Source organism: Eimeria necatrix, genomic scaffold (assembly GCF_000499385.1).
Source record: "Eimeria necatrix Houghton genomic scaffold, Enh_scaff119, whole genome shotgun sequence".
Taxonomy (NCBI): Eukaryota; Apicomplexa; class Conoidasida; order Eucoccidiorida; family Eimeriidae; genus Eimeria; species Eimeria necatrix.
The window spans coordinates 33,790-48,470 of NW_013654873.1; the positions used below are offsets into that span (position 1 = coordinate 33,790).

The window sequence follows — 14,681 nt, forward strand, 5'->3', positions numbered from 1 at the left end:
GCTGCTGCTGCTGCTGCTGCTGCTGCTGCTGCTGCTGCTGCTGCTGCGACAAGGCCAAAGCAGTGCAAACGCGGGCAGTGAACAGCGCCTGGTTGCAGCGGACAACTCTGGAAGAAAGAGGCACAACAGGTCTTCTGCCATCGAAGAGGCGTTCTGCGCTGCAGTTGCTGCTGTCGCCCCCGTGCTGCTGCTGCTGCTGCTGCTGCTGCTGCTGCTGCTGCAGGTTGACGCTGCGGCCGCTGCTGCGGCTGCTCGTTGTGCTGAACTGCTGCGCAGCACACACGCGGCTCTGCTGCTCATCTTGCTCGTCGCGCTGCAGCTTGCTGAGGTCTAGCTGCGGCACGCAGGCCGGCCGCAGCAGCTGTTTCAACTGCTGCTGCTGCTGCTGCTGCCGCTGTTCAGGTTGCTGCTGCTGCTGCGGCTGCCGTTTCTTCGGCTGCCGCTGCTGCTGCTGCTGCCGCTCTTCCCGCTGCTGCTGCTGCTGCTGCTGCCCGGCGTCTTTCCGGCTACCCCTGCGGCCCTCCTCACGGCGCGCAGCAGCGCCACCAGAGTCAATACTCGGCGCTGCAGCAGCAACAGCAGGAGCAGCAGCAGGAACAGCAGCAGGAACAGCAGCAGGAGCAGCAGCAGGAGCAGCAGCAGGAACAGCAGGTAAGCCCTTTTCAAGTGCCAACACTCCAGGCGCCTTGAAGGCTTTGCGGGCAACGCGTGGGCCTGCTTGCTCGTGCCTTTTGCTGCTGCTGCAGTCGCTGCTGCTGCTGGCACTCTTATTGCTGACGAAGGCAGGCTTGCTGCTGCTGCTGCTTCTGCAGGGGGCAGCAGCAAGTGGGGCCCCACGAGGGGGCCTTCCTGCTGTTCCTGAGGCCCGTGAGGGGCCCCTCACTTGGGTGGGGGACTTTCTCTCGCGTGAGTGGCGGCCTCCCAGTGCTGCTGCTGCATTTGCTGCTGCTGCTGCTGCTGTTGCTGCTGTTGCTGCTGCTGCTGTTGCTGCTGCTGCCTCGCGGCGGCGCACACAAGTGCTCACTGTGCGGTGGCCATACAGCCGACTCGCGAAGTCCTTACCGAAGTACGCTCCAGCAGCGCTTGCAGCAGGTGCTGCTGCTGCTGTTGCTGCTGCTGCTGCTGGCAGCGCTGCTGCTGTTGCTGCTGCTGATGGCATTGCTGCTGTTGCTGCTGCTGCGGCTACTGTTGCCTGAGGGTCAGCAGACGCTGCTGCGTTTTCATAGACTGGGGCGGAAGAGGGGTTCCTGTCATCAGCTGCGCTCCTTGCTGCTGCTGATGCTGCTGTTGCTGCTGCTGTTGCTGTTGCTGGTGTTGCTGGTGTTGCTGGTGTTGCTGCTGCTGTTGTTGCTGCTTGTGTTGTTGCTGCTGTTGCTGCTGCTGCTGCTGCGTGGCTTCGCGGTCGTTGCTGCGAACGGCTGCTGTGAAGCTGGCGGAAGCTGCGTCGGGATGATAAGGCCACTGAGCACAGCAGCAGCAGCAACAGCAGCAGCAGCAGCAGCAGCAGCAGCAGCAGCAGCACAAACTCATTTCGAATAAACAACCCTTTCATGTGGTGGCAGTGCAGAGCTACAAAACTGATGCTGCTGCTCTTTCTGCTGCTGTTGCTGCTGCTGCTGCTGTTGCGTACCGCCGTCTCGTGCCCACGCCGCAAGAAGCTTCCCCTGCAGCAGCAGCAGCAGCAGCAGCAGCAGCAGCGTTTCTTTAAACAGTTCACTTTGTGGTTTCCTTTTAGGTTTCGGCGCGGCCCCGTAGGGCTCCACATTGAGGGTTTAGGGTTTGAGATGACGAGGGTTTAGGGTTTGAGGCTGCTAGGGTTTAGGGTTTGAGCTAGCCGGGGTTTCGCGGTTGAGATTGCTAGGGTTTGGGGTTTGAGCCAGCAAGGGTTTAGGGTTTGGCCTTCAAGGGTTTAGGGCTTGAAGTAGCTAGGGTTTCGGGCTTCAGCTAGCTAGGGTTTAGGGCTTGGAGCTGCTAGGGTTTAGGGTTTAGGGTTTAGGGTTTAGGGCTTACGGGCCTCCACCGCCGCTTCCGCTCTATGCGGCGCTCTAGCCGCTGCCGCAAAGCAGCAACTCTCCCTGTGGGCAGCTGCGCCACCGAGGCCGTAGGCTGCAGCAGCAGCAGCAGCAGCAGCAGCAGCAACAGCAGCAGCAGCAGCAGCGACAGGGGGGTTTTCAAGGACACAGCACAGGTTAAGCTGCAAAATCCTGGAGCGTTTCGTACGCGGGGTTTAGGGTTTAGGGTGTAGGGTTTAGGGTTTAGGGTGTAGGGTTTAGGGTTTAGGGTTTAGGGTTTACTCGTCGCCGCCGCCTCTCTTTCCGGTCGCTGCTGCTGTCTTCAGAATCTAAACGAAACGTTGAAGGGCCAGGGGCCCCCGGAGGCCCCTGGGGGCCCCCTGGGGGCCCCAGGGGGCCCCCTGGGGGCCCCTGGGGGGCCCCCTGGGGCCCCTGGGGGGCCCCCTGGGGCCCCTGGGGGGCCCCTGGGGGCCCCTGGGGGGCCCCTGGGGGCCCCTGGGGGGCCCCTGGGGGCCCCTGGGGGGCCCCCGGTGGGTCCGGAGCTGCTGGGGGCCCCCGGAGCCCTTGGGAACTTGTATTGGAGCGCGAGGGGCCTAGAGAGGCTCTGCTGCTCCAGTCTGTCACTGTACCTGCTGCTGCTGCTGCTGCTGCTGCTGCTGCTGCTGCTGCTGTGGGGGCGTCTAGTGTCTCAGCGAGAGATGGGACCGTTGTGTTGGTGCTGCTGCTCAGCCTCGTGCTGGTGTCTCCCACAGCAACGCTGCTGCTGCGCTGCTGCTGCTGCTGCTTCGGAAGTGCAATGTGCTGCTGCTGCTGCTGCTGCTGCTGCTGCTGCTTGAGTCCGGCGTCTCCCTGGCAGCCACTTGTGGCGCCGGACGCTGCTTCCCCTGCAGGGCCGTGTGCAACTGAATTTGCTGCTGCTGCTGTTTCCGCTGCTGCTGCCGCAGTTCTTGCTGCTGCTGCTGCTGCTGCTGCTGCTGCTGCGCCTACGGGAGGGTAGGTGGTGGAATAAAAGAAGTCATTGGGGTCCGGAGCAGCAGCAGGGGGCCCCCTTGTCTTTCTTTTCATTTGGCGGGCCCTGCGCAAGACCAGCCGGCTTGCTGCTGCTGCTCGGCGTCTGTGTCTGCTGCTGCTGCTGCTGCAGCTCCTGCTGCAGCTGCTGCTGCTGCACCTGCTCACGGCTGGCCCCCGGCGGCCGTGGGGGCCCCGGGGGCCCCCTGAGGGGGGCCCCCGCCGGGGGCCCCCGCAGCGCAGGGGGCCCCTGGGGGCCCTTGCTGCTGGCTGGGACTGGGTAGAGGCCCCCCCTAAAGATTCATCTGAAAAAGAGCTGCTGCTGCTGCTGCTGCTGCTGCTGCTGCTGCTGAGGGAGGCCTGGGGGCTGGGAGTTCTGCTGCAGCCTGAGCTGTCGGACAGGTGCCACTGGAACTGCTGCTGCTGCTGCTGCTGCAACTGCGACTGGTGCAGCAGCTGCTGCTGCTCGCGGAGCAGCAGCTGCTGCTTCTGCTGTGGCAGTGGAGACTGCTGCTGCTGCTCCTGATCCTGCGGCGGCTGCTGCTGCGGGGGATCAGGGCCCTCTGGGGTCCAGTGACCCATGGGCCCTGCTGCAGCTGTGGCGCTGCCTGCTGCTGCTGCTGCTGCTGCTGCTGCTGCTGCTAGGGATAGACCCAGGCTCCGCCACGTATCTTTCTTGAAAGCTAAAGAGGCGCGCTGAGGAGCAGCAGCGGCTGCGGTTGCTGCTGCAGCTGTGCTGCTGCTGCTTTTGCTGCGGGAGCTCTGCTGCTGTTGTGTTAGCTGCTGCTGCAGCGCCGCGAAGCCCAGCAGCAAACAGCCGGGGGGGAAAAGCTGAGAGTGACCCTAAACCCTAAACACAAAGTCAAATAGGCTAAGACAACGGGCGCAGCAGGGCCCGAGCCCTAAACCCTAAACCCTAAGGCTCAAACCCTAAACCCTAGGACTTGCTTCGGCGGTGATTGGCCCAGCGGGCTTGCAGCTAGGTAAGCAGCGCCTGCTGCGCTTCGTGCCTCTCTATGATGAAGAAATACAACTTATAATTGCTGCTCCAGCTGCTGCTGCTGCAGTGGACTCAAGAGCAGCTTCAACCAGCTGCAGCAGCAGCAGCAGCGGCCACAGCAGCGGCCCCCTCGCCGGGCTGCCAGGGGCTGCTGCTGCTGTTCCTGCTGCGTAAACTGCCTCTTCTTGTTATGAACTTGCCATTTAGTTTTAACATATTTCGCTGTGACCCTTTAGCAGCGGCAGCAGCAGCAGCAGCGGCAGCAGCAGCAGCAGCAGCGGCAGCAGCAGCAGCAGCAGCTGCAGCCGATGAGGCCCCGGTCCTTGCCGCTGTCTCTTCAACGAAATGACCTTTTCCCTCAGCTTCTCTCTTTTGTCTTGTTGCATTTATGTTATAATTGAGGTTTATTTGTTTGCTGCTGCTTCAGCAGCAAACAAGAGCAGCAGCAGCACGGAGCCAGAGGCCTGGCGGGACCAAGGTGCCTTGCTGCTGCTGCTGTTGTGCCAGATCACTTGCTGCTGCTGCTGCTGCTGCTGCTCTTGTTCTGCGTTCCCGGTAGCTTATGTTTGCTGCTCCTGCTGCTTCTAATTCTGTCGCTGCTGCAGCTGTTGTCCTTGCGCCTCTAACGTTTTTTGCTGCTGCTGCTAGTCCTGCTGCAGCTGTTTCTACTGGTTCTGCTGCTGCTGCTTTGCTGCTGCTAGTCTTGCTGCTGCTTAATTGCCTTAAAAGGAATTTACTGAAGACATTTCGTTCGCCTTCACTTGGGAAGCAGCAGCAGCTGCAGCAACAGCAACAGCAGATGCTTGTCTGCAGCTGCTGCAGGACGGTGCGCCGCTGCAGCAGAAGTAAAAGCTCCTACAACTGCAACTGCTGCTTCTGCTGCTGCTGCCGTTGCTGCTGCTGTTGCTGCTTCTGCTGTTGCTGCTGCTGCTGCTGCTGTTGCTCCTGCTCGTTTTCAGAGTCGCCCCATATGAGTACCAAACATCAGAGCCACAACTCCATGTCTTGTCCTGTCTGCTGCTGCTGCTGCTGCTGCTGCTGCTGCTCTTCCATCCTCCGTGAGGCGAAGCGCAGCGAGAGATCCAGAGCCCCGTTTCTTAGCGATATTACCAGCAGCTGCAGCAGCAGCTGCAGCAGCAGCAGCTGCTGCAGCAGCAGCAGCAGCAGCTGCAGCAGCAGCAGCAGCAGCAGCAGCAGTTCAGTCCTTCTAACTTGCTGCCAGCGCTGTCTGCTGCCCCTTTTCCAATTGTGTCTTTATCTTGATTCTGGGGGCCCCCCTTGGGGGGCCCCTGGGGGGCCCTGCTTGCTGGGGGCCCCTAATCTGGGGGGTTCTGCAGCAGATGGTGCTGCTGCTGCTGGGGGCCCCCCTTGCTGCTGCTGCTTTTTTTAAACAAGACCTTTTAATGCAGCAGGCAGCAGCAGCTCACAGAAGCTAGCCTAAGGGGTGCAGCAGCAGCTAAGGGGCTAAGCTAGCGCAAAAATTCGGGTGGCGTGCTGCTGCTGCTGCTACTGCTGCTGCTACTGCTGCTGCTGCTGCTGCTGCTATCTGATTTTTGAGTCCTTGGCAGCATTTCGTAAGGGCACGCACCTAGCGTTGCTCAGTGCAGCAGCAACAATGAGCTCGTTGCAGCAGCAACAGCAGCAGCAGCAGCAGCAGCGGTGGCAGCAGCAGCACCGGCAGCAGCAGCCGCGTTAACATCGGGAGCAGTTGCTGCGCTGCGTTTTCGACCCACCAAAAGCAGTTGCTGCTGCTGCTGCTGCTGCTGGGCCCCGCCCTGAGTTAGGGCCGCTGTCTTGTTATCCAAAAGTATAAAGGAAGTGAGGTGCAGCAGCAGCTTATGCAGCAGCAGCAGCAGCTGCTGCTGCTGCTGCTGCTGCTGCTCCGTGCACCGGTCTGGTCCGGCCGCACGCGTCGGCGGCGCTCGCAGCACTTCTGTTTTGTTGCGCCTGTTCTTGTCCGTTAAAATGTTCGTTAAAATATAAATTATTAAAATATATTAATTTATTTCAGTTTCAATTTAAAGGAAAAGGGCATTTAAAGCTCTGCAGCATCCCGGAACCATTCTCTCCGCCGGAGCGGCGGCCGACGCAGCGGCTGCGTCCGCTGCTGCTGCAGGTGTTGCGCGGCTCTGGCTTGGCCTATTTTTTCTGTCTTTTTGTTTTAATTAAAATTAAAAACATAAAATTAATTTTCTGCATTTTTTTTAGTGCTAAATAGGGTCAGCGCGCCCCAGAACTCCCAGCAACTAGCCAGACAGGCGTCGGCGGCAGCAGCAGACGGCCTCGCCTCGCTCCTGCGTAGTTTTCCTTCGCAATAATTAAGCATTTTCAACCCCAACAGATTCAAAAGAACAAAAACGACAATTGAAGGAGAAAGGGTTTAAATTTATTTCTTTTCCGAACTCAAAAATATGCGGGAGTTCTCGCGGGCTGCGGCGGTGACGCAGCTAGCCCCAATCCTGGCCTTCCTGCCAAAAGCCTTCGGCCAAGTCTGCTGCAGCAGCTAAATTTATAGTGCAATAAACTTTCTAATAATGCTTTATTTGTAGAACATTAAATGTTATTACTTTACGGAGTTGTTCTGCTGCAACATTGTATAGCTGCGCTCTGCGCAGGCGGGCTGCTGCTCCAGCGGCTCCCGCTGCTGCTGCTGCTGCTGCTGCTGCTGCTGCTGCTGCTGCTGCTGGCGTTGCTCCAGCAGCAGCTCTACTTGGCCCATGAGCTCTGTTGCTTAGTAGAGACTCACTCTTGTCTTTTTGTCTTTTTTCTTTTTCTTTTTTTAACACAAAAGGCCCGCAGCAGCGCAGCAGGGGCCCCCGGAGGCCCCAAAGCCGCAGCACTGCCACCCAGCTGTCTCAGGGGCCCCCGGGGCCTCTCTGCAGCACACAAGTGACAACGGGGGCCCCTCCCCCGGCAGCCCCAGAAGCGCCTGCTGCAGCAGCCGCTGCTGCTGCTGCTCCTGCCGCTGCTGCTGCTGCTGCTGCTGCTGCTGCCTAGAAGATGAAGGCAGCAGAAGCAGCAGCAGGGCCCCACCAGGGGGCCCCCTTGAAGGCCAAGGGGGCCCGCCTGAGCCCCCTCAGTGCCAGAAGCCCCAGTGTGTCTCCGCCCCGGACTCCAGCCTTCAGCAGCAGAAGCAACGCCAGCAGCAGCAGCCCCCGCAGCTGCTGCAGCCCCAGCAGCAAGAGCAGCAGCAGCAGCAAAGTGTGCAGCACTCCCCGCAACTCCGGCAGCAGGACCTGCAGCAGTCCGCGCAACTACGATGTTAGCAGCAGGCTCTGCAGCAGTCCCCGCGGCAACAACAGCAGCAGCAGCAGCAGCAGCAGCAGCAGCAGCAGCAGCAGCGGCAAGACCTGCAGCAGCCCCCGCAGCGGCAGCGGCAGCAGCAAAGGCTGCTCCAGCCCCCGCAATAACAGCAGCAGCAGCAGGAGCTGCGTCAGCCCCCGCCACAGCAACAGTAGCAGCATGAGCTGCAGCAGCCCCCGCTACGGCAGCAGCAGCAAGAGCTGCAGCAGCCCCCGCTACCTCAGCAGCAGCAAGAGCTGCAGCAGTCCCCGCCACAGCAGCAGCACGGCCAACAGCAAACGCTGCACGAGTCCGCAAGACAGCAGCAGCAACAACGAAAGCTGCAACAGCAGCAGCAGCAGCAGCAGCAGCAGCAGCAGCAGCAAGAGCAGCAGCCATGGCTTCGAGACGCGGCTGCTGCCCCTTCCCCGCTGCATGCGTGCTGCACCTGACCCTGCCTGTGTTGCTGAAAGGGAGCAGCAGCTGCTGCGCTACATTGCCTCTTTGCAAGAAGGAGGCCAGAGCAGCAGCAGCAGCAGCAGCAGCAGCATCAACAAGCAAGAGGGCTGGATAGAGCTCGAGTACCCTGCTGCATCTGCGAGCTCTGCTGCAGCAGCAGCAGCAGCAGCAGCAGCAGCAGCAAGCACAGGCGCCCCCACAAAGCGCGCCCCGCAGGACTCCCCAGACAGCCCCGCTCCCTGTGAGCCCCCAGGGGGCCCCCGGGGGGGCCCCCCGGGGGGCCCCCCGGGGGGCCCCCGCGGGCCATTTTTGTGTCTCGGGGGACTTTGCTGCAGCGGTGTCTGACGCAGGAGTCGAACCTGCGGGACTGCGGCGGCGCGGCCGTGCGGGTGCAGGTGCAGCTGCTGCAGCAAGTGTTGAGTTCGACTTTGCCGCGAGAAGTGTTTGAAGTTTGCTTCCGAGTGGGAGTGCCTGTGGGGCCGGACGCAGCGCGAGCAGCAGAAAAAAAAAGAATTCAAAACGCGCTCAGGAGAACCAAGGAACACCTCGAGGTCCGCAGCAGCAGCAGCAGCAGCAGCAGCAGCAGCAGCAGCAGCAGCAGCAGCGGCAGCGGCGAGGGTAGTGGGGCTTGTTTTGGCTTTCGGGGAGGGGCAGGAGGCAGTTACCCCACCGCAGCAGCAGCAGCAGCAGCAGCAGCAGCAGCAGCAGCAGCAGCAGCAGCATGTGTGTTTGTGCGTTCAGCGGCTGCTGCCTTCTCCGCTAGACTTAGCAGCAGCATTTGAGCAGCTGAAAGCAGCCAGCGAAGCCCTGGGATCGGCCGATCCCACAAATAGCCGATCCCAGCCAGCAGGGCGCAGCACCCCTTGGGGGCCCCCTGGGGGCCCCCCAGGCGCCCCCCAGGGGGCCCCCCAGGGGGCCCCCCAGGGAGCCTCCCAGGGGGGCCCCCAGGGGCGCTCCCAGGGGGGCCCCCAGGGGCGCTTCCAGGGGGGCCCCCAGGGGGGCCCCCAGGGTGGCCCCCCTGGGGGCCCCCAGGGAGGCTCCCAGGGGGGCCCCCCTGGGGGCCCCCCGAGGCCCCTTGGGGGCCCCCCTGGGGGCCCCCCGGGGGGCCCCCCTGGGGCGATTGGGGGCTACGTGAGCCACGGGCTGCTGGCGCGGGCTATGGAGGCTCTGGGGTGGTGGCCTTTGGAGTTGAACGGCAGCGACAAGAAAGAAGTGCTGCTGAGTTTGTCTTTGGCAGATGAAGTGGCGCACCCGAAGGGGAAGTTGGCTGCGAAGAAAGTGCTGCCGCAGGGAGTCACTAAAAGAGGGTTTGTTCGGGCCCTCGAGTTCCTCCCCTTCAACCTCCCCGAGTGGCCCGTGAGGGTTTAGGGTTTAGGGTTTAGGGTTTAGGGTTTGGGATTCGGCGCGAGCGGACGGACGCGGAGGCTGTGGGGTTTAGGGTTTAGGGTTTAGGGTTTGGGGTTTAGGGTTTAGGGTTTAGGGTTTGGGGTTTGGGGTTTAGGGTTTGGGGTTTTTCTTTGTGGCGATGGTGGGGGTTCAGGTCACTCACGATCGACTCCCTGTTGCTGGCCGCGTCGACGGCCTGAAGAAGCTGCTCGCGGGGCCTGCTGCTGCTGCTGCTGCTGCTGCTGACGCAGATGCTGCAGCAGCAGCAGCAGATGCTGCTGCTTACCCCTCCGGCTTCAGCGCAGTGCCCCTCGTCGTTTCCCCTCGCCAGCCCGTCTCCCTGCAGCACGTGGCCTTTCCTGTGCGGAAGCTGCCCAGCAGCAGCAGCAGCAGCAGCAGCAGCAGCAGCAGCAGCAGCAGCAGCAGCAGCAGCAGCAGCAGCAGAGCCAACAGCAGCAGCAGCAGCAGCAGCAGCAGCAGCAGCAGCAGCAGCAGCAGCAGCAGCAGCAGCAGCAGCAGCAGAGCAGCAGCAGCAGCAGCAGCAGCAGCAGCAGCAGCAGCAGCAGCAGCAGCAGCAGCAGCAGCAGCAGCAACCAGAGCAGCAGCAGCAGCAGCAGCAGCAGCAGCAGCAGCAGCAGCAGCAGCAGCAGCAGCAGCAGCAGCAGCAACCAGCAGCAGCAGGCGCCTGCTGCTATCCAGGAGGCCGTGCTGCTCTGCCAGGCCGCGCTGCTGCTTTGCCTCATATTTGGCCTCGACGTCTTCAGCGAATTCCCCAACTTGAAAGTGCCAACTTCCTGCAATGCAGCAGCAGCAGCAGCAACAGCAGCAACAGCAGCAACAAGGACTGCTGCGTCTGCTGCTGCCAACGCAGCAGCAGCAGCGGCGAGTGCCTCTGCTGCTGCAGCAGATTCTGCAGCAGCAACTGCTGCTGCGCAGCGAGCTGCAGGGCAAGCCACCGACAAGCAGAGTGCAGCAATCGCTGCTGCCACTGCTGCTGCTGCTGCTACTGCTGCTGCTGCTGCTGAAAGGGTCCTTTGTGACTCCCCGCTTTTCCTTGAAGCTGGACAGATGGAGCCAAATGTCTACATCAAGGCATCTGCACCAAACAGAAGCAGCAGCAACCGATATAGCAGCGGCAGCAGCAGCAGCAGCAGCAGCAGAACGCAGTCTGTGAGCGGACAAAGAAGCTCCAGCAAGCGCCAGCAGCAGCAGCAGCAGCAGCAGCAGCAAAACGGCACTTCAAAGCCAGACCCTCTCCACGGAGTTTCCATCCGAAGGACCAAGGTTCCTAGCTGGCACTTAGCTCAAGTAAGCTGCAGCACTTTGCAGCAGCAGCAGCAGCAGCAGCTCACGTCAGCTGCTGCAACTCATAGCAGCAGCAGCAAATGCATCTGAGTCCGTTAGTGACTTCTGGGCCCCTCAGGGGCCCCAGCGCTCCCCACTAAACCCCCTAGGGGCCCCCCGGGGCCCCCACGGGGGCCCCTGTGGCTCGCGCCAGGGTTTAGGGTTTAGGGTTTAGGGTTTAGGGTTTAGGGTTTGGGGTGGCGGTTTGTGTCCCGCTTTGCTTTTGCAGGACTTTCTGCTGAGCCGGATGGTGTCAGTGGAAGAGCTGCAGGCTGCGCTGCCGTGTCTGCTGCCAGTGGACTGGGTTGCTGCTGCTGTGTCTCTGTTGGTGGGAGCAGCAACAGCAGCACTTTCGCCAGTGGAGTGGCTGGGGCTGCTGGGGGCCCCCCTGGAGGGGCCCCCAGCAGCAGACTTGAGAGTTGTGGGGCAGCGCTATGCTGCAGTGCATCCTCGCCCGACTCCGTTGAAAGCCTCGCCTGCTGTGATTCGAACGATGCGGCTGCTGCAGCAGCAGCAGCAGCAGCGCCAGCAGCAGCAGCAGCAGCTGCAGCAGCAGCAGCAGCAGCAGCACGAACTCGAGGAGTCCTGGAGGGTCACTTGCGCCCCCAGCCGCATGGGGCTGCGCTGGAGCTCCTTCACGACGGTTCAGAAGCAGACAAAGAAGCAGCAGCAGCAGCAGCGCGCAGCAGCAGCAGCAGCAGCAGCAGCAGCAGCAGCAGCGGAAGGCAGCGGATCTGCAAGCAAGTTCCTCGAACTCGGCTGCAGCGAGGAGCAGCAGCAAGAGTGGCTGCTGCAGCAAACGGCGCAGCACATTCTCTCCACTGCTTACAGCGACAAAACAGCAAGTGCAATGTCTCGGCTGCTAGCTGCCTGCAACCCGGGGGCAAGCAGCAGCAGCAGCAGCAGCAGCAGCAGCAGCAGCAAAGACGTCACTGCGCTTGCTGCTGCAGGCGAGACCTTCTCCTTAGACATTCTGGCGCTGCAGTTCTGCGCTGAGGCCTTTTTCTATCTCTTCACCACAGCAGACATTTTTAAAGAAATCCATAAGCACATTTAGTAGCTATTTAATTGCAATTGCACAATTAAAAGGGCCCCAGTACCCTCTTGGGGGCCCCTCTGGGGGCCCCCCAAGGGCCTCCCAGGGGCCCCTCTTGTGGCCCCTCAAGGGGCCCCTAGGGGCCTCTCTGGGGGCCCCTTGAAGGCCTTTTAGGGGCCCCTTCTGGGGCCCCAAAAATACCCGTTTGAAACACTGCAGAGGCTCTTCAGAGGCCCCTCTTGGGGCCTCTTGGGGCCCCTCTTGGGGCCCCTTCAGGGGCCCCTCCTGGGACCTCTAGGGGCCCCTCCGGGGGCCCCTAGGGGCCCCTCTTGGGGCCCCTTGGGGCCCCTTTTAGGATTCTTCCGAAGCCCTTCTTGGGGTCTTTTAGGGGCCTTCGGGGGCCCCATGCACAGTATTGGGGCCCCTCAGTGCCCCCGTTTGAAGTTGCCCCTGGGGCTGTACCCTCTGAGGCCCTTGGGGGCCCCACAAGAGGTCCTCAGGGGGCCCCTAGGGGGCCCCATGAGGGCCTCCTGTGGGGTCCTGCGGGGCCCCTGGAAGAAGGCTGAGGGGCCCCCAACGGGTTCAGAGGGCCCCAGGGGCCCCCAGGGGGCCCCCTGTGGTCCCTCAAAAGGGCCTCCACAGGGGGCCCCCAGGGGGCCCCATAAAGGGGCCCCCAGGGGGCCCCATAAAGGGGCCCCCAGGGGGCCCCGTAGAGGGGCCCCCCCAGGGGGCCCCGTAAAGGGGCCCCCCCAGGGGGCCCTTTGTGGGGCCCACTTGTGTTTGGCCTTTTGAATTTTTGTCGCTGCGAAGTTGTGCCGGTTTGGACTGTATGTACACCGCAGCTGTGGGGTGTGTTGTGGGGCCCCCTGAGTGCTAGAAAGCGGCGCCACCTGCTGCTGCTGCTGCTGCTGCAGTAGCAGCTGCTGCTGGAGTAGCTGCTGCTGCAGGAGTAGCTGCTGCTGCAGGAGTGGCTGCTGCTGTACGAGCAGGTGCTGCTGCAGTTCCTAGTTCTACCTTTCCTGCTGCTAGTGCTGGGTTTACTGCTTCTGCTGCTGCTGGCTCTTTTGCTGCTGCTGGTGCTGCTGCTGCTGGTTTTTCTGCTATCGCTGCTGTTGGTGTCACTACTAGTTGCTGCTGCTCCCACTGCTGCTGCAGCTGCTACTCTTGCTGCTGCAGTCGCAGGTGCTTCTGCTGCTGCAACCCCACCTGCTGCTGCTACTCCTGCTGCTGCTGCTGCTGCTGCTGCGTTGCTAGTGGGAATCAGAACACGCTGTGTCTCGGACACGAATCCGTGGGATCCTCCGGGATCGACTGGGATCGTCTGGGATCGTCTGGGATCGTCTGGGATCGATTAGGATTGTCTGGGATCGTCTAGAAAAGTCTGGGATGACCTATTACTGTTGACACTCAATTGCTGCACTCAGTTTGCTGCTACTTGAAGACAAAAGCCGCACGCCCTCAGTTGCTGCTGGTGCTGCAGCAGCATCAGACAGCTGCAGCAGCAAAAGCGGCAACAGCAGCAGCTGCAGAAAGCGCAGCAGCAGCAGCAGCAGCTAGTGCGACAGGTGCATAAGCAGGAGCAGCTGCAGCAGCAGCAGCAGCAGCAGCAGCAGGCGCCGTGTTAAGACGAGGCTTGCGCCGTCTCTGGCCGCAGCGAGCCCAGCAGCAGCAAGAAGCAGCAGCAGCAGCTAATGATTGCTGCTGCTGCAGCTCCTAGGACGCTGTAGAAGTGGCCAGAAGCAGCAGCGCAGTGGCTTTGGATTTGCACTTGTTTTGCTTCTTCATTGCTGCCAATTTTCGGGGATTTTCGCAAATTCATTTAAATAAATGGACAAATAAAATATTATTTTGAAAATAAAACATTATTTTGCTTCAAATAAAGCATTTGCAGGCTTTGTGCTGCAGTTGCTGCCAATTTGTCGGAAAAATGCAACTAAGTTGCTGCTGCTGAAGTGCCAGCAGCAAGTTGCTTCTGCCCCGCTAAGGGGAATTTCTGTGCAAGTCTCATTTATTTCTTTATTTTCTTTTTAATTTCTTTTTAATTTCTTTTTAATTTATTTAATTTCAGAAAATAAATACATTTCTTCATCTGCATATTTACATTTCTTCTTGTGCTTGCGCTTTGCAGGCAAATGCTGCAGCTGAAGCTGTGCGAGCATGCGACCTGGTTGTTTGCTGCTGCTGCTGCTGCTGCTGCTGCTGCTTTTGCTGCTGCTGCTACTGCTACTGCTGCTGCGGTTGCTAAGTGAGCCGCGGCGTCAGCCGCTGCACCGATTTCTGCTGCCAAGTCAGCTGCTGCGTCAGCTGCTGTTTTGAAGCGACTGCTGCACCTGCTGCAGCTGCTGCTGCTACTGCAGCAGCTGCTGCTACTAAATGAGTTGCTACGCCAGCTGCTGCGTCAGCTGCTGCTGCTGCTAAGTGGGCCGGCGCGTCACCTGCTGCTGCTGCTGCTACCGGAAGTGTGGGAAGCCCTCGTGCTGCTGCTGCTGCTGCTGCAGCTGCGGCTGCTACTGGAGGTGGGGGAAGTCATCGCGCTCGCGCTGCTGCTGCTGCTGCTGCTGCTGCTGCTGCCGCTTCCGGGCGTTGCGGCCGCCACCGGAGACCTGCGCAGCATGCAGCAGCAGAAACTCAGGGCGCCTCTGCCTGTGCCGCGGAAGCAGCAGCAGCAGCAGCAGCAGCAGCAGCAGCGCGAGGACGGTGGTCCACTGGTCACGCGTCCCAGCCTAGGCACTTGCCCGTGAGTGTTGTGCGTTCCTTACCGCCGCCGCAGCAGCAGCAGCAGCTGCTGCTGCTGCATCCCCGACGACCGCGGCGGCCGCCGCCGCCGCAGCAGCAGCAGCAGCAGCAGCAGCAGCGGGACTCCCCGGACAGGCAGCAGCAGCAGACACAGCCTGGAGCCTCTCGCGATCCTCAGAACTGCGGATACACTCCAACATCTTGTTGTAAAACTCGTGCTGCAGCTGATGGTCAAAACGCGAAGGAGTTAAAGGCCTGCTGACGCAGCAGCCTTCGCTGCTGGGGCAGCTGGGGGTGGGGGAGAAGCTGTGGCCGATCCCGCAGTCCGCGATTACGGGCCCCAGCTGCTGCTGCTGCTGCTGCTGCTGCTGCTGCTGCTGCTGCTGCTGCTGGGGGGGGGGGGGGGGGGGGGGGGGGG

The 14,681-nt window shown here is 61.3% G+C and overlaps 3 protein-coding genes across 3 annotated transcripts in view; 1 reads left to right on the plus strand and 2 right to left on the minus strand.

Moving 5' to 3' along the window:
• The window catches only part of ENH_00006660 (hypothetical protein, conserved), a gene marked incomplete at both ends in the record, with an annotated part of 8,109 nt that extends 1,370 nt beyond the window's left edge, over positions 1-6,739 (minus strand). Inside the window, 6 exons of the mRNA XM_013584062.1 lie at positions 71-1,461; positions 1,631-1,664; positions 2,011-2,106; positions 2,295-3,851; positions 5,754-5,967; positions 6,588-6,739. Coding sequence (XP_013439516.1) covers positions 71-1,461; positions 1,631-1,664; positions 2,011-2,106; positions 2,295-3,851; positions 5,754-5,967; positions 6,588-6,739 — 3,444 coding nt within the window. The remainder of the gene's footprint in view (positions 1-70; positions 1,462-1,630; positions 1,665-2,010; positions 2,107-2,294; positions 3,852-5,753; positions 5,968-6,587) is intronic.
• A 281-nt stretch (positions 6,740-7,020) lies between these two features.
• ENH_00006670 (hypothetical protein, conserved) lies at positions 7,021-11,548 on the plus strand (the record flags this gene model as incomplete). Its single annotated transcript, XM_013584063.1, has 4 exons — positions 7,021-7,990; positions 8,291-9,117; positions 9,448-10,455; positions 10,721-11,548. 4 exons carry the CDS (start codon positions 7,021-7,023, stop codon positions 11,546-11,548), a joined length of 3,633 nt encoding a protein of 1,210 aa, XP_013439517.1.
• Positions 11,549-14,034: 2,486 nt separating this feature from the next.
• ENH_00006680 (hypothetical protein, conserved) overlaps positions 14,035-14,681 on the minus strand; it is a gene marked incomplete at both ends in the record, with an annotated part of 2,227 nt that continues 1,580 nt past the window's right edge. The window contains 2 exons of the mRNA XM_013584064.1: positions 14,035-14,130; positions 14,287-14,443. Of these exons, the coding sequence (XP_013439518.1) occupies positions 14,035-14,130; positions 14,287-14,443 (253 nt within the window). The remainder of the gene's footprint in view (positions 14,131-14,286; positions 14,444-14,681) is intronic.